General features: G+C 48.5%; 1 protein-coding gene across 1 annotated transcript in view; it reads left to right on the forward strand.

Moving 5' to 3' along the window:
• Positions 1-240: 240 nt before the first annotated feature.
• The window catches only part of tnr (tenascin R (restrictin, janusin)), a 201861-nt gene continuing 180905 nt past the window's right edge, over positions 241-21196 (forward strand). Inside the window, exons 1-2 of the mRNA XM_060830044.1 lie at positions 241-703; positions 17537-17920. Of these exons, the coding sequence (XP_060686027.1) occupies positions 241-703; positions 17537-17920 (847 nt within the window). The remainder of the gene's footprint in view (positions 704-17536; positions 17921-21196) is intronic.

Consider the following 21196-nt stretch of genomic DNA (forward strand, 5'->3'; position numbering starts at 1 on the left):
AAAACAGAAGTGGTACAGGGGAACAGCAGTTGAGGTTTGAGGAAGAGGGGAGTGGGAGCTGGATTGGAAGGGGCTTCAGAGAGCAGGGACCTGGGTGAGCTGCGAAGATGGAAGCTTAGCTGGAGGCTGGTAGAATTCAGTGAAAATATAACTCCAGGTTTGAACTTTTAAATGCTTGTCTATGTGTGTGCTCTGTTGCAGTCGCCTGGCGTTCACACCCGGAGAAAGCTGTAACGTGAGATGTTGAGGATGATGCTCACTGTCTTGGCCATTTGCCTCAGTAGCCTCCTGGATCCAGGCGACTGTCGGCTGCTGGCCAATACTCCCCGGCGACAGAACAATGAGATCTCCGCCAGAGGTCATCACATTAACCACACGGTGACCATCAAACAGCAGCCTATTGTCTTTAACCATGTCTACAACATCAACGTGCCCATGGATTCAGCGTGTTCTGTCAGGTTGGACAGCTCCACAGAACAAATGGAGTTCACACAGGATGAAGATGGCAGCCAAGACAGTGAACAACATCCAGACAGGCGGGTAGCGTTCACCCACAACATCCATGTCCCCAAACAGACGTGTGATTGCCCACACTCTGACCTGCTCCAGAGCGTCCTTGACCGCCTCAAAATGTTGGAGAGAGAAGTGTCCATCCTGAGGCAGCAATGCAGCACTGGCTGCTCTGGACAAAGATCAGCTTCAGGTAAGACATTCTCCCCCATCTCTTCACCCCTGCCTCTGAAATAAACCTCAGGAGCCTCTCCCCGGGAGTCCTCCTCAAGGTACAGCAGATTTCCTTCCCTCAAGGGTTTTCGTGAACCAGAATGCTTTTAATAATTGGATTCACATCTGGCTTCCTCATGGTGGGATTTGAACCTGGTTCCTCAGGAAAGCCAGGATGTGGTCCAATGATCTGTGATTTTGTAACAATTAGGTCAAAGAACTCACTTGATTGACACCACATCCATCACCTTCACCACTCTCTCCCTCCACCACTGACACTCAGTACGGCAGTGTACTACCTACAAGGTGCACTGCAGAAATTCTCCAATGATTCTTTGACATCATCTTCTAAACCCACGACATCTATCTCCAAGAAGGACAACAGAATATAGCACTGCAAGTTCCTCTCAAAGCCACCCACCATCCTGATTTGGAAATATATAACCGTTCCTTCCCTGTTGGTGGATCAAAGTTGTGGAACTCCCTTCTTAATTGCATTGTGCGTCAACCTACAGCACACAGGCAGCAATTCAAGAAGGCAGCTCACCACTTCCTTCTCAATGGCAAGTAGATGGTAAGAACAAAGGACATTACAGCACAGGAACAGGCCCTTCGGCCCTCCAAGCCTGAGCTGATCCAGATCCTCTAAACTTGCGCCCACACCTCCTCCCTCACCTCTCTCCAAGGCCCCAAGGGATCCTTCCATATCAGCCACAAATTCACCTGCACCTCAACACACATCATCTATTGCATCCGCTGCACCCGATGTGGCCTCCTCTATATTGGGGAGACAGGCTGCCTACTTGCGGAACATTTCAGAGAACACCTCTGGGACACCCGGACCAACCAACCCAACCACCCCGTGGTTCAACACTTTAACTCCCCCTCCCACTCCACCAAGGACATGCAGGTCCTTGGACTCCTCCATCGCCAGACCATAACAACACGACGGTTGGAGGAAGAGAGCCTCATCTTCCACCTGGGAACCCTCCAACCACAAGGGATGAACTCAGATTTCTCCAGTTTCCTCATTTCCCCTCCCCCCACCTTGTCTCAGTCGAATCCCTTGAACTCAGCACCGCCCTCCTAACCTGCAATCTTCTTCCTAACCTCTCTGCCCCCACTCCACTCCAGCCTATCACCCTCACCTTGACCTCCTTCCACCTATCACATCTCCATCGCCCCTCCCCCAAGTCCCTCCTCCCTACCTTTTATCTTAGCCTGCTGGACACACTTTCCTCATTCCTGAAGAAGGGCTTGTGCCCAAAATGTCGAATTTCCTGTTCCTTGGATGCTGCCTGACCTGCTGCTCTTTTCCAGCAACACATTTTCAGCCTCTAAACCTGTTGCCTACTTTCTAAGAATCTTTCTCTCTCTGATCCCTGCCCATTCATGTATTTGTCTAGATACATCTTAAATGACGCTATTGTGCTCACCCCTACCACCTCCACTGGCAATGCATTCCAGTCACCCACCACCCTCTGGGTAAAGAACTTTCCACGCATATCTCCCTTAAACTTTTCCCCTCTCATTTTGAACTCGTGACCCCTAGTAACTGAGTCCCCCACTCTGGGGAAAAAGCTTCTTGCTATCCACCCTGTCTATACCTCTCATGATTGTGTAGACCTCAATCAGATCCCCCCTCAACCTCCATCTTTCTAATGAAAATAATCCTAATCTACTCAACCTCTCTACGTAGCTAGTGTCCTCCATGCCAGGCAACATCCTGGTGAACCTCCACTGCACCCTCTCCAAAACATCCACATCCTTTTGGTAATGTGGCGACCAGAACTGTACGCAGTATTCCAAATGTGGCTGAACCAAAGTCCTATACAACTGTAACATGACCTGCCAACTTTTGTACTCAATACCCATCTGATGAAAGGAAGCATGCCATATGCCTTCTTGACCACTCTACTGACCTGTGTTGCCACCTTCAGCAAACAGTGGACCTGAACACCCAGATCTCTCTGTACGTCAATTTTCCCCACGGCATTTCCATTTACTGTACAGTTCGCTCTTAAATTGAATCTTGCAAAATGCATCACCTCGCATTTGACCGGACTGAACTCCATCTGCCATTTCTCTACGCAACTCTCCAATCCACCTACATTCTACTGCATTCTCTGACAGTCTCCTTCACTATCTGCTATTCCACCAATCTTAGTGCCATCTGTAAACTTGCTAATCAGACCACCTACACCTTCCTCCAAGTTATTTATGTATATCACAAACAACAGGAACACCACTGGTAACATAGAACTTAGAACATTACAACACAGTACAGGCCCTTCGGCCCTCGATGTTACGCCAACTTATGGAACCAATCTGAAGCCCATCTAATCCACACTATTCCATTCTTGTCCATATGCCTATCCAATGACCATTTAAATGCCCATTAAGTTCGTAAATTTACTACTGTTGCAGGCAGTGTGTTCCACACTCCTACTACTCTCTGAGTAGAGAAACTGTCTCTGACATCTGTCCTATATCTATTACCCCTGAATTTAAAGCAATGCCCCCTCATGCTAGCCATCACCATCAGAGGAAAAATGATCTCACTGTCCAACCTAGCTCACCCTCTGATTATCTTATATGTCTCAATTAAGTTGCCTCTCAAACCTTTTTTCTCTAATGAAAACAGCCTCAAGTCCCACACCTTTCCTCGTAAGACCTTCCCTCCATACCAGGCAACATCCTAGTAAATCTCCTCTGAACCCTTTCCAAAGCTTCCACATCCTTCCTGTAATGTGGTGACCAGAACTGTGTGCAATACTCCAAATGTGATCGCACAAAAGTTTTGTACAACTGCAACATGATCTCATGGTTCCAAAACTTAATCCCTCACCAATAAAAGCTAATACTCCATATGCCTTCTTAACAACCTTATCAACCTGGGTGGCAGCTTTCAGGGATCAATGTACACGGACACCGAGATCTCTGTGCTCACCTACATCACCAAACATCATACCAGTAGCCCAATACTCTGCATTCCTGTTGCTCCTTCCAAAGTGAATCACCTCACACTTTTCCACATCAAACTCCATTTACCACCTCTCTGCTCAGTTCTGCAGCTTATCTATATCTCTCTGTAATCTACAACATCCTTCAGCACTATCCACAACTCCACCGACCTTAGTTCATCACCAAATTTACTAACCCATCCTTCTCTGCCCTCATCCCAGGTCATTTATACAAATGACAAACAACACCGGACCCAAAACAATCCTTGCGGTACCCCACAAGTAACTGAACTCAGGATGAACATTCCCATCAACCACCACCCTCTGTTTTCTGTTAGCTAGCAATTTCTGATCCAAACTGCTAAATCACTCTCAATCCCATGCCTCCCTATTTTGTGCAATAGCCTACCATGGGGACCTTTACCAAATGCCTTACTTAAATCCATATACTTCACATTAATTGCTTTACTCTATCCACCTGTTTGGGCTTCTTCTCAGAGAACTCAATAAGGTTTGTGGGGCACGACCTACCCTTCACAAAACCATGTTGACTATTCCTAATCAACTTGTTACTTTCTAGATGATTATAAATCCGATCTCTTATAATTTTTTCCAACACTTTACCCACATCTGAAGTCAGGCACACAGGTTTATAATTATCAGGGTCATCTCTACTCCCCTTCTTGAACAAGGGTACAACATTTACTATTCTCCAGTCTTCTGGCACTATTCCTGTAGACAGTGATGACATAAAGATCAAAGCTAAAGGCTCGGCAATCTCCTCCCTGGCTTCCTAGAAAATCCTTGGATAAATCCCATCTGGCCCAGAGGACTTATCTATTTTCACACTTTCCAGAATTGCTAACACCTCCTCCTTGTGAACTCCAATCCCATCCATTCTAGAAGCCTGTATGTCAGTATTCTCCTTGACAACATTGTCTTTTTCCAGAGTGAATACTGGTGAAAAATATGCATCTAGCTCTTCCCCAATCTCCTTGGACTCCATGCACAACTTCCCACCATTGCCCTTGATTGGCCCTAATCTTACGCTCATCATTCTTTTATTCCTTACAGACCTATAGAAAGCTTTAGGGTTTTTCTTGATCCTACCTGCCAACGACTTCTCATGTTCCCTCCTGGCTCTTCTTAGCTCTCTCTTTAGATCCTTCCTGGCTAACTTGTAACTCTCAAGCACCAGAACTGAGCCTTCACATCTCACCCTAACTTAAACCTCCTTCTTCCTCTTGACAAGAAATTCAACTTCCTTCGTAAACCAAGGCTTCCACGCTCAGCCACCTCCTCCCTGCCTGAGGTACATACTCATCAAGGACCTGCAGTTGCTGGTCCTTGAAAAAGCTCCACATTTCAATTATGCCATCCTCTGCAGTTTCCTTCCCCTTCCTCTGCATCCTAAATCTTGCCTACCATCGACAACTCTTGCCCTGTGGTATATACCTATCCCTTTCCGTCTCTATAGAAAACATAGAACATAGAATATAGAACAGTACAGCACAGAACAGGCCCTTCAGCCCACAATGTTGTACCGACCACTGATCCTCATGTATGTACCCTCAAATTTCTGTGACCATATGCATGTCCAGGAGTCTCTTAAATGTCCCCAATGACCCTGCCTCCACAACTGCTGCTAGCAATGCATTCCATTCTCTCACAACTCTCTGTGTAAAGAACCCACCTCTGACATCCCCTCTATACTTTCCTCCTACCAGCTTAAAACTATGACCCCTCATGTTGGTCATTTCTGCCCTGGGGAATAGTCTCTGGCTATCAACTCTATCTATGCCTCTCATTATCTTGTATACCTCAATTAGGTTCCCTCTTCTCCTCCTTTTCTCCAATGAAAAAAGTCCTAACTCAGTCAACTTCTCCTCAGAAGATAAGTTCTCCAGTCCAGGCAGCATCCTGGTAAACCTACTCTGAACCCTCTCCAAAGCATCCGCATCTTTTCTGTAATAGGACGACCAGAACTGGACGCAGTATTCCAAGTGCAGTCTGACCAAAGTTTCTCGAGCTGCAACAAGATCTCACGACTCTTAAACTCAATACCCCTGTGAATGAAAACCAAAACATCATATACTTTCTTAACAACCCTGTCCACTTGGGTGGCCATTTTAAGGGATCTATGTATCTCCACACCAAGATCCCTCTGTTCCTCCACACTGCCAAGAATCCTATCCTTAATCCTGTACTCAGCTTTCAAATTTGACCTTCCAAAATGCATCACCTCGCATTTATCCAGGTTGAACTCCATCTGCCACCTCTCAGCCCATCTCTGCATCCTGTCAATGTCCCGCTGCAGCCTACAACAGCCCTCTATACTGTCAACGACACCTCCAACCTTTGTGTCATCTGCAAACTTGCCGAGCCATCCTTCAATCCCCTCATCAAGTCATTAATAAAAATTACAAACAATGGAGGCCCAAGGACAGAGCCCTGTGGAATACCACTCACCACAGACTTCCAGGCAGAATATTTTCCTTCTACTACCACTTGCTGTCTTCTGTTGGCCAGCCAATTCTGTATCCAGACAGCTATGTTCCCCTGAATCCCATTCCTCCTGACCTTCTGAATGAGCCGACCATGGGGAACCTTATCAAATGCCTTGCTGAAGTCCACATACACCACATCCACAGCTCGACCCTCAAACATAACCGAATTGTGGTCACTATCACCAAAGTGCTCACCTACCTCCAAATCCAACACCTGGCCAGGTTCATTACCCAGTACTAAATCTAATGTGGCCTCGCCCCTTGTTGGCTTGTCTATATATTGTGTCAGGAAACCCTCCTGCACACATTGGACAAAAACTGACCCATCTAAAGTACTTGAACTATAGTATTCCCAGTCAATATTTGGAAAGTTAAAGTCCCCTATAACAACTACCCTGTCACTCTAGCTCCCAACAAGGACCACCTTTGCTATCCTTTCCTCTACATCTCTGGAACTATTCGGAGGCCTGTAGAAACTCCCAAAAAGGTGACCTCTCCTTTCCGGTCACAGTTCTCCATTTTGAGAAATTCCGTTCCACTACTACTCTCTGTCTTCTGTTGCCCAGCCTGTACTTTATCCATCTAGATAGTACACTCTGGACCCCATGCGACTTCACTTTTTCCATCATCCTACCATGGGGAACTTTATAAAACACCTCACTGAAGTCCACGTATATGACATCGAACAGCCCTTTCCTCATCAATCAACTTTGTCACTTTCTCAAAGTTGGTAAGTTACTATTAAGTTGGTAAGACATGACCTTCCCTGTTGCCTATCACTGATAAGCCCATTTTCTTACAAATGAGAATAGATCCTATCCCTCAGTAGCTTCTCCAGCAACTTCCCTACCACTGACATCAGGCTCACTGGTCTATAATTACCTGGATTATCCCTGCTACACTTCTTAAACAAGGGGACAACATTAGCAATTCTCCATTCCTCCGAGACCTCACCCGTGTTCAAGGATGCTGCAACGTTAAGGCCCCAGCTACTTCCTCTCTTGCTTTCCTCAGTAACCTGGGACAGATCCCACTGAGACCTAGGGACTTGTCCAACTCAGTGCCTTTTAGAACACCCAACACTTCCTCCCTCCTTATGCCAACTTGACCTTGAGTAATCAAACATCCATCCCTTACCTCAACATCTGTCATGTCACCCTCTCCTTGGTGAATATTGATGCAAAGTTCTCATTATGAATCTCACCCATTTTCTCTGACTCCACACAAAATTTCCCTCCTTTATCTTTGAGTGAGTCAACCATTTTCTAGTCACCCTCTTGCTCCTTATATATGAATAAAAGGCTTTGGGATTTCCCTTAACTCTGTTTGCTAATGATATTTCGTGACCCCTTTTAGCCTTTTTAATTCCTCATTTCCTACTTTCCTGACATTCTTCCAAAGCTTTGTCTGTTTTCAGTTGCCTAGACCTTATGGATGCATCCTTTTTCCTCTTAGCTAGTCTCACAATTTCACCTATCATCCACGGTTCCCTAATCTTGGTATTTCTACCCCTCATTTTCACAGGGACATGTCAGTCCTGCATTCTAATCAACCTCTCTTTAAAAGTCTCACACATATCAAATGTGGATTTACCCTCAAACAGCTACTCCCAATTCACATTCCCCAGCTCCTGCTGAATTTTGCGATAATTGGCCTTCCCCCAGTTTAGCCCTCTTCCTTTAGGACCACTCTCATCTTTGTCCATGAGCATTCTAAAACTTACAGAATTATGATCACTCTTCCCAAAGTAATCCCCGACTGAAACTTGAACAATCTGGCCAGGCTCATTCCCCAACACCAGGCCCAGATAGCCCCTTCCCGAGTTCAACTATACTACTCTATAAAATCCTCCTGGACTCTCCTTACAAATTCTGCTCCATCTAAACCTCTAACACTAAGTGAATCCCAGTCAATGTTGGGAAAATTAAAATCTCCCATCACCATCACCCTGTTGCTCCTACATCTTTCCATAATTTGTTCACATATTTGTACCTATAGCTAACACTTGCTATTGGGAGGTCTGTAATACAGCCCCAACATTGTTACTGCACCCTTCCTATTTCTGAGCTCTGTCCATATTGCCTCACTACTTGAATTCTCCATAGTGCCCTCCTTCAGCACAGCTGTGATATCCTCTCTGACCAGTAATGCAAATCCTCCACCCCTTTTACCTCCCTTTCTATCCAGCCTGAAGCATCAACATCGCAGAATATTTAATTGCTGATCTTGCCCTTCCCTCAATCAAGTCTCAGTAACAGCAATAACATCAGACTCCCAGGACGAATCCAAGTCCTATGTTCATCTACCCTGCACCATCCCATTCTACCTCCTAACAAAGATTCACAAACCTGACTTCCCTGGTCGACCCATTGTCTCAGCCTGCACCTGTCCCGCTGAATTCATCTCTGTCTACCTTGACACTGTCCTGTCCCCCTTAGTCCAGGAACTCCCCACATACGTTCGGGACACCATCCACGCCTTCACCTCCTCCAAGATATTTGTTTTCCTGGCCCTCAATACCTTATCTTCACCATGGACATCCAGTCCCTGTACACATCCATCCGCCACGATGAAGGTCTCCAAGCCCTCTGTTTCTTCAAACGTCTGGCTGACCTGGTCCTCACCCTCAACAACTACTCCTTCCACTTCCTCCAAACCAATGGGGTAGCCCTGGGCACCCACAAGGACCCCAGCTATGCCTGCCTCTTTGTTGGGTATGTGGAACAGTCCACCTTCCGCAGTTACACTGGCACCACTCCCTATCTGTTCCTTTGCTACATCAATGACTGTATCAGTGCTACCTCGCGCTACCATGAAGAGGTTGAACAGTTCATCAAATTCACCAACACCTTCTCCCCCAAACTCAAATTCACCCGAACCCAAATTCACCCGAACTCAAATTCACCTGGACCATCTCGGACACCTAGATCCCCTTCCTGGGCCTCCACGCCCTGGCCCTTCCTGGGTCTCTCCATCACTGTCTCCGGCGACTGACTAACCATGGACATCTACTTCAAGCTACCTAGACTACTCCCACAGCTACCTAGGCTACATCTCCTCCCACCCTACATCCTGTAAAAATGCCATCCCTTATTCCCAATTTCTCCACCTCCACCACATCTGTTCCCCGGATGACCAATCCTATCATAGAATATCTCAGATGGCCTCCTTCTTCCAAGATTGCAATTTCCCCTCCCACATGGTTGGCAATGCCCTCTAGCACAAATCCTCCACTTCCCACACCATCGCCCTTGAACCCCAGCCCTCCCAACACAACAAGGACAGAAACCCCCCTACCCTGGTCCTCACTTTCCACCCCATCAACCTCCACACAAATTACATCATCCTCCGCCACTTCCATCACCTACAAATGGATCCCACCACCAGAGATATATTTCCCTCCCCAACCCTATCATTCCCTCCATGACTGCCTCGTCAGATCCACCCCACCCCACCAGCCCATGCCCCACTCCCGGCTCCTTCCCCTGCCTCCACAGGAAGTGCAAAACCTGCACCCACACCTGTCCCCTCACCTTGGTCCAAAGCTCCAAAGGATCCTTCCACATCCAACAGAAATCTACCAATGTCATCTTCTGTGTCTGTTGCACCCGGTGTGGTCTCGTGTCCATTGGGGAGACAGGATGCCTACTTGCAGAGAATTTCAGAGAACATCTCTGGGACATCCGAATCCACCAACCCCACAGGCCCATGGCTGAACACTTTAACTCCCCCTCCCACTCCATCAAAGACATTCAGGTCCTGGGCCTCCTCCACCGCCAAACTGTTACCACCCCACGCCTGGAGGAAGAACGCCTCATATTCCACCTTGCAACCACACGGAATCAATGTGGATTTCACCAGTTTCCTCTTTTCCTGTCCCCCCATAATATCCCAGTCCCAAGCCACCAACTCGGCACCACCCTCCTGACTTGTCCATCACCTTTTCCATCTATCCGCCCCACCCTCCCCTCCGACCTATCACCTTCTCCTCCACGTTCCTCTACCTTTCGCATTCCCAGCTACCTTGCCCTCTACCCCAACCCCTTCCCATTTATCTCAGCCCCTGGCCCACAAGCTTCATTCCTGATAAAGGGTTTATGCCTGAAACGTTGATTCTCCTGCTCCTTGGATGCTGCCAGACCTGCTGCGCTTTTCCAGCACCACACTCTCAACTCCTTCTTGCATTTAAACAAATGCGCCTCAGATCACCAGTTCATCTGCTTCCTACCTATTCTTCCCCTTAGTCATGCTGATTTCATTCTCTGGTTCCTTAAAGGGTTTACTTACTACCTCCTTACTGTCCACTATCCTCCTCATTTGGTTCCTATCCTCCTGCCATGTTAGTTCAAACACTCCCCAACAGCATGAGCAGAAGCACCCCCAAGGACATTGATTCCAGTCCAGCCCAGGTATTGACTGTCCATTTTGTAATAGTCCTACCTCCCCCAGAACTGGTTCGAATGGCCCAAAACTCTTTAATCCTCCTTCCTGCACCATCTCTCAGGCCACTCTTGCATCCTGCCTATTACTTCTTTTCTACTCTGACTAGCACTGGTAGCAAACCTGAGATTACTAACTCTGAGGTCCTACTTTTTAACTTGACTCCTAACTCCCTAAATTCTGCTTTTAGGACCCCATCCCATTTATTACCAAATCATTGGTGCCGATGTGCACCAGGACAGCTGGCTGTTCACCCATCCTCTTCAGAATGTCCTGCGGACGATCAGAGTCATCCCTGACCCGTGCACCTGGGAGACAACATACCATTCAGGAGTCTTGATTTTGAGAATCGCCTATCTACTCCCCTTACAAATGAACCCCCTATAACCCCTTCATCAGGGATGAGGGCTGATGATGAAGGGCTTTTGCCCGAAATGTCGATTTTCCTGCTTCTTGGATGCTGCCTAACTTGCTGTGCTTTTCCAGCACCACTCTAATCTAGTCCCCTATAATTATATCCCTTCCAGTCTTTTTCCCGCCCTTCTGTACAGCAGAGCCAGCTACGGTGTCATGTAATAGTCCCACCTCCCCCAGAACTGGCTCCTGCTGCCTTCCCCTGGTGAGCCATCTCCCACAACAATATCCAAAATGGTAGATCTGTTTTGGAGGGAGATGACCACAGGGGACACCTGTACTGCCTTCTTGTTCTTTCTCTGCCTTTTGGTCACCCATTTCCTTTCTCCCTCTTCAGTGCTAGTCCGCAGTATGACCAATTCACTAAATGTGCTCTCCATGTCCTCCTCAGCATTGCTGATGCTCCAAAGTGAGTCCATCTGCAGCTCCAGAGCCATCATGTGGTCTAACAGGAGCTGCAGCTGGACACACTTCCTGCACGTGAAGGAGTCAGGGACATCAGCCATGTCTCTGAGCTCCTACATTGAGCAAGAGGAGCAGAACACAGATCTGGGATCTCCAGCCATTTTTACTCTTAAACTTAACTTAGTCCAATTATAATATCAAATAATAGATAAGTGAAAAAAGAAATAAAGAAAAAATGATCAATCACACAATAAAAAAGGAATAGAGAAACCTTATCTTTATCAACACACTACAAAGCCTTTTGTTTTGATTAGAGGGGGAGGGTAGGTGGGAGACACTACACATGTAGTGTCTCAGGTTCAGCCAAATATATCAGTACACTCACCTTCCCAGAATGCAATTCAACCGCTCCCACTCAGCTCCTTGCTCTCCCCGCTGCCCACTCCCGCTGCTGCTGAAAATGGAGGCCGCTGACTTGCGAGGTACGTCCTTTTAGCTGATAGACAATAAATACTGGCCAAACCAGCAGCATCCACATCCCATGAATGAATTAAGAATGAATCTGTGCAGAATCTGGATTATAGTCTGGATGCATTGCATGAAAGTATGGAAGAGGTGACTTCAGCTGAGGCTTTCAAGAGGCTGTTAAATATTACCTGAAAAGAAAGGTTATGGAGGGTTCCAGGAAAAAGTAGAGGACATTGGAGAGTGAGCGTTAGTTACTCCTCCTATCCTCAGTGATGAGCACTTTACAGACCTTTTCCCATGGTCAGCTATAGAGGGTGGTGGGGAGATTACTGAAGTCCAGCACTCACATCAGCTCTGCGACACACACAGGGACTGCTGCCCATGATGGGGGAACACTGCGTTATGTCAACATGCTGATGGCCAGGCATTCATTTCACAAAGTTCCTTTAAAACCTATTAATACATCCAGGCAGTGAGGGAATGCCATGGTGGCTCAGTGCTTAGCACTGCTGCCTCACAGTCACAGGGACCTGCGTTTGAATCCAGCCTCGGGCGACTGTCTGTGTGGAGTTTGCACATTCGCCCTGCGTCTGCGTGGGTTTCCTCCCACAGTCCAAAGATGTGCAGGTTAGGTGAATTGGCCATGCTCAATTGATTATCGTGTTCAGTGATGTGTAGATTAGTGCCTTAGTCAGGGGTAAATATAGGATAATAGAGTAGGGGAATGGGTCTGGGTAGGTTACTCTTCAGAGGGTTGGTGTGGATTTGTTGGGCTGAAGGGCCTGTTTCCACACTGTAGGGATTCTATGGTTCTCAATCAATTCACTGGTGGATACCCACCTCACAAACTCCAACTCATGAAAACCAACCCCTACCAAACCTCAGAGATACTCCTACCCCTGTCCTTGCAGAGGGTGGTGTTCCCATGTATCTGCTGCCCTTGCCCTTCGAGATGGAAGTGGTTGTAGGTTTAGAAAGTGCTGTTTAAGTTGCATTGCCATTCATTGCAGGGCATCTTGTAGGTGGAATGCACTGTAATCCTGTCCACCTCAAAAATCTCCTCTCGATCTCCTTTGTTCCAAGGGAGAACAATCTCAGCTTCTCCAACTGAACCTTTTCAGTAAAATCCCTCTTCACAGGACCCTTTCTGGTAAATCTCTCCTACAGGCTCTCAATTACCCTCTCATCCTTCTTGGTGTGTCTGAAGGTTCAGCATCACTTCCTTGCTTTTGTACCTGATGTCTCTATTTAGAGTCATGGAGTCACAGAATCATAGAGATATACAGCACAGAAACGGGCTCTTCAGTTCGACTTGGCCATGCCAACCAGATATCCTAAATAAATCTAGTCCCATTTGCCAGCACTTGGCCTATATCCCTCCAAATCTTTCCTATTCATGTATCCATCCAGATGTCTCTTAAATATCGTAATTGTACCAGCCTCCACCACTTCCTCTGGCAGCTCATTCCACACACGTACTACCTTCTGTACGAAAAGGTTGCCCCTTAGGTTCCTTTAAATCTTTCCCCTTTCACCTTAAACCTATGCCATTTAGTTTTAAACTGCCCCACCCCAGACAAAAAGATCTTAGATATTCACCCAATCTATGCCCCTCTTGATTTTATGAACCTCTCTAAGGTCACCCCTCAGCTTCCAATGCTCCAGGGAAAACAGCCCCAGCCTGTTCAGCCTCTCCTTATAGCTCAAACCCTCCAACCCTGGCAACATCCTTGTAAATCTTTTCTGAACCCTTTCAAGTTTCAATCCCTTCTGTAGCAGGGAGACCAGAATGGCACACAATATTCCAACAGTGTACAGCCGCAACATGACCTCCCAACTCCTGTACTCAATACTCTGTCCAATAAAGGAAAGCATACCAAACACCTTCTTCACTATCCTAGCTACCTGTGACTCCACTTCCAAGGAAATGTAACCTGCACTTCAAGGTCTCTTTGTTCAGCAACACTCCCTAGAACCTTACTATTAAATGTATAAGTTCTACTAAGATTTGCTTTCCCAAAATGCAGCACCTCGCATTTATCTAAATTAAACTCCATCTGCCACTCAGCCTATTGGCTGATCTGATCAAGATCCCATTGTACTCTGAGGTAACCTACTTCGCTGACCACCTGCAATTTTGGTGTCATCCGCAAGCTTACTAACCATATCTCCAACGTTCACATCCACATCATTGATACAAGTGACTGAAATCAGTGGACCCAGCACCGATCCCACTGGCAAATTGCTAGTCACAGGCCTCCAGTCTGAAAAGCAACTCTCCACCACCACCCTCTGTCTTCTACCTTCGAGCCAGTTCTGTATCCAAATGGCTAATTCTCCCAGAATTCCCTGTGATCTAACCTTGCTAACCTGTCTCCCATGGGGAACTTGGTGAATGCTAACTGAAGTCCATATAGATTATCTCCACTGCTCTGCCTTAATCAATCCTCTTTGTTACTTCTTCAAAAAACTTCAATCAAGCTTGTGAGACGTGATTTCCCATGCACAAAGCCATGCTGAATATCCCTAATCAGTCCTTGCCTTTCCAAATACATGTACATTCTGTCCCTCAGGATTCTTACCAACAACATACCCAACACTGAAGTCAGACTCACCAGTTCCCTGGATTTTACTTGCCAACTTTCTTAAATAATGGCACCTTGTTAGCCAACCTCTAGTCTTCCAGCACCTCCCCTATTGCTATTTAATCTCAAGATTCCATTTGCTTTGCTCTCTTAGTATATCCCCTAACCCTCACAAATTGATATCCAGACAGTCTAAAATCCCTTAGTCTTTGCACATTCTTTAGAATTGAGTCAATAAGTCTATTCTCACCATTGCTTCCTCTGACATGCATCACCTCACACCTATTTACACTGAACTCCATTTGCCATCTGTCTGCCCATTCTGCATTTTATGTGGTACCTTGTCATCACATTCTCAAATCCAGATCGACAACATGCACCATCTCCCTTTCTCACCCTCTCTCTCTTCCTGCTACATCCTGTCTCATTGTCTTCCATCACCCACTTTGTTTCTGTTCCCCTCCCTTGTATTCTATCTCGTGGAATCATGCGTTCAGTTCTGGTCACCACATTACAGGATGCATGTGGATACTTTGGAGAAGAAGTTAACCAGGATGCTGTTTGGATTAGAATTTTTGAACTATAAGAAGAGGTGACACGGTAGCACAGTGGTTAGTACTGCAATTTCTGCCTCAGGCAACTGTTTGGAGTTTGCACATTCTCCCCATGTCTGCGTGGGTTTCCTCTGGGTGCTCCGGTTTCCTCCCACAGTCCAAAACTGTGCAGGTTAGGTGAATTGGCCATGCTAAATTGCCCATAGTGTTAGGTGTAGGGGAATGGGTCTTGGTGGGGTTGCTCTTCGGTGTGGACATATTGGGCCAAATGGCCTGTTTCCACACTGTAGGGAATCTAATCATAGATTAGAGAAACTTGGGTTGTTTTCCCTGGAGCGGCTGAGGGGAGACTTGATAGAAGTCTATAAAATTATGGGATGCGTATACAGGGTTGACGATCAGAATCTTTTTCCCCAGAGTTGAAATGTCTAATACAAGGGAACATGCATTTAAGGTGAGAGGGGGAAAGTTCAAAGGAGATGTGAGGGGCAAGGTTTTTACACAGAGAGGAATAGGAGTGTGGAATGTACTGCAAGGGGTGGTGGTTGAGGCAGATAAGATAGGGGGGCATTTAAGGAATTTTTAGATAAGCAAATGAATATGCAAGGAATGGAGGAATATGCCAAGGGTAGGTAGACAGTATTAGTTTAATTTGCCGTCATGTTCGGCACATCTTCGTGGGATGAAGGGCCCATTCCTATAATGTACCATTCTATGTTTAATATTCTGCATCAACTGCCCTACCTTTATCCAAACACTTGGTCACCTCTTTGAAAAATTCAATCAAATTCATTTGGCATGGCCTCCCTCTGCCAAAGGCATGCTGGCTATCTTGATCAAACCTTGCCTCACTGAATGGAGTTTAATTTTCTCCATCACAGTTTCCTCCAAGTGTTTCCCTACCATTACTGTTGGACTCACTGGCCTATTGTTCCTCTCTTTCACCATTAATTTCGAGTGGAATCACATTCGCTGTCCACCAGTCCTCTGGCTCCACATTCAGATGTCCCCCTTGCTCCCCAGTGGGCCCACAACCTTTCCTGGATGTTCTCTTCACCTTGATCTGCCTGTGGAATATCTTCGGATTCTCCCTAACATTGCCCACCAGCGTTTTCTCATACTTCCTCTTAATTCTCCTAATTGCTTTCTTTGACTTCCCTTGCACTTTCCATATTCAGTTCGGGGCTTCACTGTTTTTGCTCCCTTTGTATGTGTTATACATTTCTCTTTGCCATTTTATCCAGTCCCGGCTATTCTTAGACATCTATGGTTCTCTGGGCTTGTTGGTCCCAAACTTCACTGTGAAGGAAACTTTTGAATTCCTCCCATTGTTCTGTTGTAGATATACCCTCGAGTAGCTGTGCCAAGTCTGCTTTGGCTAGATCCTGGTTTATTATCATAAAATCTGCCTTACCACGATCCAAAACCCTTTCCTTGCAGACCATCTTTCCCCTTTGCGATAACAAACTTAAAAATGTGTGGTGTTCAGGTCGCTATCATTGAAGGGTTCCCCCACTGCCACCTCAAACAGCTGTCTGGTGTCATTTCCTGGAATGGGCGGCATGGTGGCTAACCACTGCTGCCTCACAGCGCCAGGGATCCGGGTTCGGTTCCACCCTTGGGAGGCTCTCCGTGTGGTGTTTGCACATTCTCCCCGTGTCTGCGTGGGTTTCCTTCGGGTGCTCCGGTTTCCTCCCACAGTCCAAAGCTGTGCAGGTTAGGTGGTATGGCCATGGGAAATGTAGGGTTTCAGGGATGGGGTGGGTCAGGGTGGTATGGGCTGAACGGTCTGCTTCCCACTGTTGGGATTCTAAGAATTAGATCCCCCCGTACTGTACTGTCCCTTGGAAGACTATCCACATGTTGATATAAGACGGTCTCTTGCATACATTTCAAGAAATTTGCCCTCTCTGAACCCTTTATAGTAATGATGTAGAGGAGCTGGTGTTGGACTGGGGAACACAAAATTAAAAATCACACAACAGCAGGTTTATTTGGAAGAACTAGCTTTTGGTGTGCTGCTCCTCCATCAGGGAATCCCTTTATAATATGATTACTACAATTAATATTAGAGAAGTGGAAATCCTCTATTATCGTATTATGAATTTGACATGCCTTAGAGAATTGAATTGATTCCCTCTCTAACCCTTTCCCGCTCCCCCCTGGAATGGCTGTGGGACTTGCGCTTGGTCTGTAATGGTTCATCCTTTATACCCCTCACTCCAATCTCTCTCTCTGTCATCATCTTTCTCTGTCACCCAGTTTCTCTCTTGCCGTTGCCCTGGTTCTCTTTCCCTTTTGACCCATATTGCCCTTTCTCTCTGTGTCTCATCTCTCTCTCTCTGTGAATGTGTTTTCCTTTCACTGTCATCATCTCTCAATTTCCCTGTCTCCTCTCTCTTCCCCTTCACCCCCTCTCCAAAACTGGCTTTGGAGTTTGTGTTGCTCACCCTATCTCTCATTCTCTCTCTCCTCAGGTCGGATTGACTATGCCCCCATGTGTAATGGCCATGGTAACTTCAGCATGGAGACGTGTGACTGCAGCTGTGAACTTGGCTGGACAGGCAAGGGCTGCTCAGTGCAATGCTGCCAGTCCAACTGCAGTGGGCATGGGCTGTGTGTTGATGGGCAATGCCTCTGTGACCAGGGCTACACAGGGCAGGACTGCAGTGAGCTGCAATGCCCTGGCAACTGCAGTGGACATGGGCTCTGTGTGGAAGCCGAGTGTGTATGTGAGGAACCGTACACTGGAGAGGACTGTGGGCAACTGAGGTGTCTCAACGGCTGCAGCCAGAACAGGCAATGTAACCATGGTGTGTGCTCCTGTCAAGAGGGCTACACTGGACCGGACTGTGGGCAAGGTAAGGCTGGTTACACTGAGGGCCAGTGCAGGAGGATGGAGTGTGGATTGGGGGAGGGTCTCACTGTGGAGAGGTTCAGTGAGGGGAAGGGGCTCAGTGTGAGTGACAGGTTCAATGTGGAGGAGGGGGTTCAGTGTGAGGGTAAGGCTCGAGGCAAGGGAGAGGTTCAATGTTAAGGGTCTTAGGTGGGGGATGGGCTCAGTCTTTTGGACAGGTGGAGAGCCGGAGTATGGAGGTGAGATTCGGTGTGGGGAAGGACACAGTGTGGGCCAAGAGCACAATGTGAAGGTGAGCTCAGTCTGGTGTAGGGATGGGCAGAAGCTCATTGCACTGGGAGGGGTTCAGTGTGGGGGAGGGGTTCAGAGTGGGGGAGAAGCTCCATGTGGTGGAGGGGTTCAGTACAGGGGTCAATCTGGGGGAAGGGTTCAGTGCAGGGGTCAGTGTGGGGGAAGGGTTCATTGTAAGTTAGATTAGATCACTTACAGTGTGGAAACAGGCCCTCGGCCCAACAAGTCCACACTGACCCGCAACCCATTCCCCTACATTTACCCCTTCACTTAACACTAGGGGCAATTTAGCATGGCCAATTCACCTGACCTGCACATCTTTGGACTGTGGGAGGATACCGGAGCACCCGGAGGAAACCCACGCAGACACGGGGAGAATGTGCAAACTCCACACAGTCAGTCACCTGAGGCTGGAATTGAACCCGGGTCTACAGGCGCTGTGAGGCAGCAGTGCTAACCACTGTGCCACCCACAAATTACTTACAATGAAGAAAGAGGCCCTTCGGCCAAACAAGTCTGCACTGACCCTCCGAAGAGCAACCCACCCAAACCCATTCCCCTACATTTACCCCTACACCTAACACTATGGGCAATTTAGCATGGCCAATTCACCTAACCTGCACATTTTATGGACTGTGGGAGGAAACCGGAGCACCCAGAGGAAACCCACACAGATACTGGGAGAATTTGCAAACTCCACACAGACAGTTGTCTGAGGCGTGAATTGAACCTGGGTCTCTGGCACTGTCAGGTAGCAGTGCGTACGACTGGGGGTAGGGTTCAGTGTGGGGGTAGGGTTCAGTGTGGGGGGATGGTACAGTGTGGGGGTGAGGGTTCAGTGTGGGGGAAGGGTTCAGTGTGGGGGGGAATGGTTCAGTGTGGGGGGAAGGGTTCAGTGTGGGGGGAAGGGTTCAGTGTGGTGGGGGAAGGGTTCAGTGTGGGAGGGAAGGGTTCAGTGTGGGAGGGAAGGGTTCAGTGTGGGGGAAGGATTCAGTGTGGGGGGTTAGGGTTCAGTGTGGGGGGAAGGGTTCAGTGTGGAGGGGAAAGGGTTCAGTGTGGGGGGGATGGGTCAGTGTGGGGAGAAGGATTCAGTGTGGGGGAAGGGTTCAGTGTGGGGGGAAGGGTTAAGTGTGGGGTTAGGGTTCAGTGTGTGGGGAGGGTTCAGTGCGGGGGTAGGGTTCAGTGTGTGGGAAGGGTTCAGTGCGGGGGTAGGGTTCAGTGTGGGGGGAAGGGTTCAGTGACGGTGGAGGGTTCAGTGTGGGGGAAAGGGTTCAGTGGGGGGTAGGGTTCAGTGTGGGGGGGTAGTGTTCAGTGACGGTGGAGGGTTCAGTGTGGGGGGAAGGGTTCAGTGAGGGTGGTAAGGTTCAGTGTGAGGGGATAGGGTTCAGTGTAAGGGGGAAGGGTTCAGTGTGGGGGTACGGTTCAGTCTGGGGGGGGAGGGTTCAGTGTGGGGGTAGGGTTCAGTGTGGGGGTAAGGGTTTAGTGTGGGGGTAGGGTTCTTTGTGGGGTTAGGGTTCAGTGTGTAGGGAATGGTTCAGTGTTGGGGGGAAGGGTTCAGTGTGGGGGGTAGGGTTCTTTGTGGGGTTAGGGTTCAGTGTGAGGGGATAGGGTTCAGTGTGGGGCGAAGGGTTCAGTGTGGGGGTACGGTTCAGTCTGGGGGGGAGGGTTCAGTGTGGGGTTAGGGTTCAGTGTGGGGGGAAGGGTTCAGTGTGGGGGGAAGGGTTTAGTGTGGGGGTAGGGTTATTTGTGGGGTTAGGGTTCAGTGTGGGGGGAATGGTTCAGTGTTGGGGGGAAGGGTTCAGTGTGGGGGGTAGGGTTCAGTGTGGGGGGAAGGGTTCAGTGTGGGGGGAAGGGTTCAGTGTGGGGTTAGGGTTCAGTGTGGGGGGGAAGGGTTCAGTGTGGGGGGTAGGGTTCAGTGTGGGGGTACGGTTCAGTGTGGGGGGTAAGGTTCAGTGTGGGGGGAATGGTTCAGTGCGGGGGAAGGGTTCAGTGTGGGGGGGAAGTGTTCAGTGTGGGGGTAGGGTTGAGTGTGGGGGATTAGGGTTCAGTATGGGAGAAGGATTCAGTGTGGGTGGTAGGGTTCAGTGTGGGGGGAATGGTTCAGTGTGGGGGAAGGGTTCAGTGTGGGGGGGAAGTGTTCAGTGTGGGGGGATAGGGTTCAGTGTGAGGGGATAGGGTTCAGTGTGGGGTGTAGGGTTCAGTGTGTGGGGGAAGGGTTCAATGTGGGGGGAAGGGTTCAGTGTGGGTGGTAGGGTTCAGTGTGGGGGAAGGGTTCAGTGTGGGGGAAGGGTTCAGTGTGGGGGGAAGGGTTAATTGTGGGGGGTAGGGTTAAGTGTGAGGTTAGGGTTCAGTGTGGGGGGAATGGTTCAGTGTGGGGAATGGTTCAGTGTGGGGGGAATGGTTCAGTGTGGGGGAATGGTTCAGTGTGGGGCGAAGGGTTCAGTTTGGGGGGTAGGGTTAAGTGTGGGGTTAGGGTTCAGTGTGGGGAAAGGGTTCAGTGTGGGGGGAAGGGCTCAGTGTGGGGGAAGGGTTCAGTGTGGGGGAAGGATTCAGTGTGGGGGGAAAGGTTCAGTGTGGGGGAATGGTTCAGTGTGGGGGGAAGGGTTCAGTGTGGGGGGAATGGTTCAGTGTGGGGGAAGGGTTCAGTGTGGGGGAAGGGTTCAGTGTGGGGGAATGGTTCAGTGTGGGGGGAATGGTTCAGTGTGGGGGAATGGTTCAGTGTGGGGGAAGGGTTTAGTGTTGGGGGGAAGGGTTCAGTGTGGGGGAAGGGTTCAGTGTTGGGGGAAGGGTTCAGTGTGGGGTTAGGGTTCAGTGTGGGGGGAAGGGTTCAGTGTGGGGGAAGGGTTCAGTGTGGGGGTACGGTTCAGTGTGGGGGGAAGGGTTCAGTGTGGGGGGAATGGTTCAGTGCGGGGGAAGGGTTCAGTGTGGGGGGGAAGTGTTCAGTGTGGGGGTAGGGTTCAGTGTGGGGGATTAGGGTTCAGTATGGGAG

This window comes from Hemiscyllium ocellatum, chromosome 9 (genome assembly GCF_020745735.1).
Source record: "Hemiscyllium ocellatum isolate sHemOce1 chromosome 9, sHemOce1.pat.X.cur, whole genome shotgun sequence".
Classification (NCBI taxonomy): domain Eukaryota; kingdom Metazoa; phylum Chordata; class Chondrichthyes; order Orectolobiformes; family Hemiscylliidae; genus Hemiscyllium; species Hemiscyllium ocellatum.